General features: G+C 33.3%; 1 protein-coding gene across 1 annotated transcript; it reads right to left on the reverse strand.

Moving 5' to 3' along the window:
- Nucleotides 1–1,493: 1,493 nt before the first annotated feature.
- Nucleotides 1,494–2,298, reverse strand: LOC120766206 (C-type lectin 37Da-like). The gene is made up of 3 exons (XM_040091575.1): nucleotides 2,226–2,298; nucleotides 2,108–2,169; nucleotides 1,494–2,045 (listed from the first exon to the last, which is right to left on the reverse strand). The coding sequence occupies exons 1-3, from the start codon at nucleotides 2,269–2,271 to the stop codon at nucleotides 1,572–1,574; spliced, it is 582 nt and encodes a 193-aa protein (XP_039947509.1). The 5' UTR covers nucleotides 2,272–2,298; the 3' UTR covers nucleotides 1,494–1,571.
- Between the last annotated feature and the right edge of the window lie 1,258 nt (nucleotides 2,299–3,556).

Raw genomic sequence — 3,556 nt, forward strand, 5'->3', positions numbered from 1 at the left:
GTTATTACACCGATTTGAATTCATGTAAATATAAGTTGCCAAATTCAGTATTCACAAAAACAGATTTACTTTTATTAGATATAAACTTCTCCAGGATTTTAGTTATACTTATACTTACTACCTGTTGGTTTTCCTATATGAAAATTTGTTATTTGGCTTATACCAAGTAAATTGTTATTTATCATCAACCAAATGTATAAGATTAGTGAATCAGGCTGCTTGTTTTTCCCCACCTTTACGGCCAGTACCTCTACGGATGTTTTTGACCACGAGAGGCAGGGTTCACTAATAACCTTAACAATTAATGTGAATCAATAAGTAATGCAAATAAAGGAATCAAATTGTCACATGTGAGTGCTAATAAGGAAGACTAGGAGTACATACCTTAGTCAGCTGGAATAAAGAAGGAATTGAAATCAAGTATAAACGAAAATTTCTCATAGCTTGAAAATTTAATGCAATCAGTTGAAAGTGTTTACTTCGTACGTTGAAGTACTGTAAGAAACGATCAAGCAGACTCTGGAAAAAGTGCAAGTAGATAATACGTGTGCAAACTACTGTAGACTGTAGGTAATACATTTAAACAAGTACTGTTAGCTTTGTCACGTATGTATGTATGTTTTATATAATATTTGTATTTACTCCTTATAGAAAAAAGTAAAACACATAAGACATAACCAAAGCAAGGTGTACACGTTCAGCAATGACTTTGTTTTCCTCCTTCCACCATTTGTGGAAATTGAAACTGGTTGATATTTATTTTAAAGCTGTGACACCTTATGTGAAGCCATGTTGCACACAACCCCAAACAACTATGCGAGTCGTAAAATTTATATATGCAAGAATGGTTCTTGTAGCCCCCATAGTTTAGGATGCTCGTACAATAAACTTATTAGAGGGCAGGAACACGCCCAGTTTTTCAAAATTTTCAGCGCATAGGAGACATTTATTACTCGTACTGCAATCTCCTACGCCCAATTAATAGCTTTTCAATTTCTACTGCTTTTCATAAGTTGTCCAGCCGGAATGAGTCAAAATAACATCATTTTGTGCCAGATCAACCGATGGATGCAAACTCGCATTGTCTGGATAAAGCAACTTTGTTCTGTTAACGTTTTATAAATTTCACCAAACATTTTGTGGGGAATGGTTTTATATCATTATGAATAATTGCTTTTCCTTAACTTAACACCTAAAGATGAATACTTAAACTCTTTCAAAAAGCAATTACTCGGAGCACTGAGCAACAAAGTTTCTTTATTGTAAAGCGTTTGTTGGAAATTATCAATTTTAATAATTACTTCTCTTCTTGAAAAAGAAGTTTACATTTTTTTGAGATAACTAGATAGTCATTTGACATTTTGGCAATTGTTATGATATTTTTTTGAGTTATCGGCAGCGATCTCTATCATAAGTTACACAGTTAAACATTTTCAATTAAGATCAAACGGCTTAACTATAGAATAGAAATATGCCTTTGCGAAAAGCATCTATACCATTTACAATATATGGCGTTTTATTCAGATTTTAAAAATATTAACAAAAAACTTTCAAGTACTTCTACAGTTTTGCTATTCCCTGCAGTTAAATACGTTTTCATATTTAAGGTATATTTCTACGAACTTTTTTAAAGCATAACTTTCTGTCACATTATCACAGTTTGGTTTTTCTTTTGGAGCGGGATCACGAGCATTTGACGCTGAACCCTTTTCACAAATAACATGTGCTTGTCCTTTATAGCAACTATTATCGTTCATTGTAAAGTTATCACCTTTTAACACAACGTGTACACAATCCTCCGCATTTCCCGCATTGTTTGGTTCGTCCTTCGCCCAGAATGTATAGAGCATTGGACGTCCCCTATTCAAGGACATGTATTGTCCCTCTACTGACAAATCGTTGCTACTTGTCCAAGCTTCCATATAACTTAGCTTTTTAACATTCTTTATGTAAGAAAATAAAGCATCCTTTTCAGGCAACGATTCAATCGTCAGCAATTCACTGTCCTGAGAACGGTAAAAATGAGCAGCTGCGAACCAATTCAACTACAATGGAAAGGCAATGTGAATAAAATTATTATGGCTTTAAGGTGTTTTTGTTTGAGTACCTCTGAGTCCTTAAACACCACTAAGTAATACTTGCTACCAATTTTAATGAACTGGTCTTGACCTGTAATTTAAAAAATAATATTAGTTGAAGAAATTAATTATTGAAATGTGTATTACCTTCTTGAGCCGTTGTTTTACCTGCAGTAAATACGGAGGAGTTCATCAAAAGAAAGAGTAAAAAACCGTATTGTGCTTGTGGGCGCGTCTAGTCGATGCTGATGTAAAACATCAAATGAATTCATTGTAAACTTTATAGATGACAATTTTTATAATAATTAGCTATAAGTATTACATACACGTAGAGTGTTTACCCAGTAGCGAATTCAACCAATTACTTTACTCTCACTCACAAATCATATGAACCGTAGGCACAAGCCATAGTTTTCTCTCACAAGCGATAAGCATATTTACAAGGCGATATCAATTTAGAAAACAGTTTGATTGTAGTCAAAGATATCTGTGGATTTGTATTTTTGCTCACTAGTATAATACGTCACTGAGTACTTGTGCAATATTCACGTTAGACCCACCGATAAGGGTCAATCGCTTATCGCAGTTCGTGGAGGGATTAAACAAAAAATAAAATTATTGCAAATTATGTTTATATACTCTAGCAACTTGTTGCTACAGAGCATAATAACTTTGTTCCCCTAGCGATTTTACATATCACCTAAAACTAAGCGAGATAGATATAGGGTTGTATATACAGAAATGATCAGGATGGCGAGATAAGTTGAAATCCGGTAAACTGACTATTTGTCCGTCCGTCTGTACGTGTGTGCAAGAGGTAACTTCAGTAAAAATTCAGATATCTTGAAGAATCTCGGTATGCAGGTTTCTTAGATGCTCGATCGGTTGCACCCGAACTTAGTTCTTTCCTTCCTTACTTGTGTTTCTTAATTCCTTGTCATACATTTTTCCCAGGTAGCTTTCGTTGTTCTACGCTGTATCTTTTCTAATAATCTGTGCATTTCGTAAATCTTCTGAATTATATTGCCTAACAGCTAGTAATATGTTATGCATTCATGATTTCAGAAATTCGCAGTAGTTGTGTCTGAGTGGAAAGAAGCGCAGAATTTCCGTCAATAATTATTAAAAAGTTAAATCAAATTTAATATTAATTCAAACACAATTTTTTATTCTGTTAATTTTTGTCAAACTATTAATCGTAAAGTGGTATCAGTGTGTTCAAAAGACATATATAAACACTTTTGCAAAAAAAAACAGTTTAGGTTCATTTGCAGAAATGCTCTAACTCTAAGATAAGAGTGCATAATATAATATCTGAATAGACTCCTTAAATAGTGCATATAATGCTATATTCGTATTATGTAATTTGCTTTAAGCTGATAAGAGTGCTCTATTTATAAGAAGGTGTTTCAAAATAATTTGAAAAAAGTCATATGCTATACATTTTTACCCGAAATAAGGTATAGTAAGTTTGCCAC

This window comes from Bactrocera tryoni, chromosome 1 (genome assembly GCF_016617805.1).
Source record: "Bactrocera tryoni isolate S06 chromosome 1, CSIRO_BtryS06_freeze2, whole genome shotgun sequence".
In the NCBI taxonomy this organism is placed as follows: domain Eukaryota; kingdom Metazoa; phylum Arthropoda; class Insecta; order Diptera; family Tephritidae; genus Bactrocera; species Bactrocera tryoni.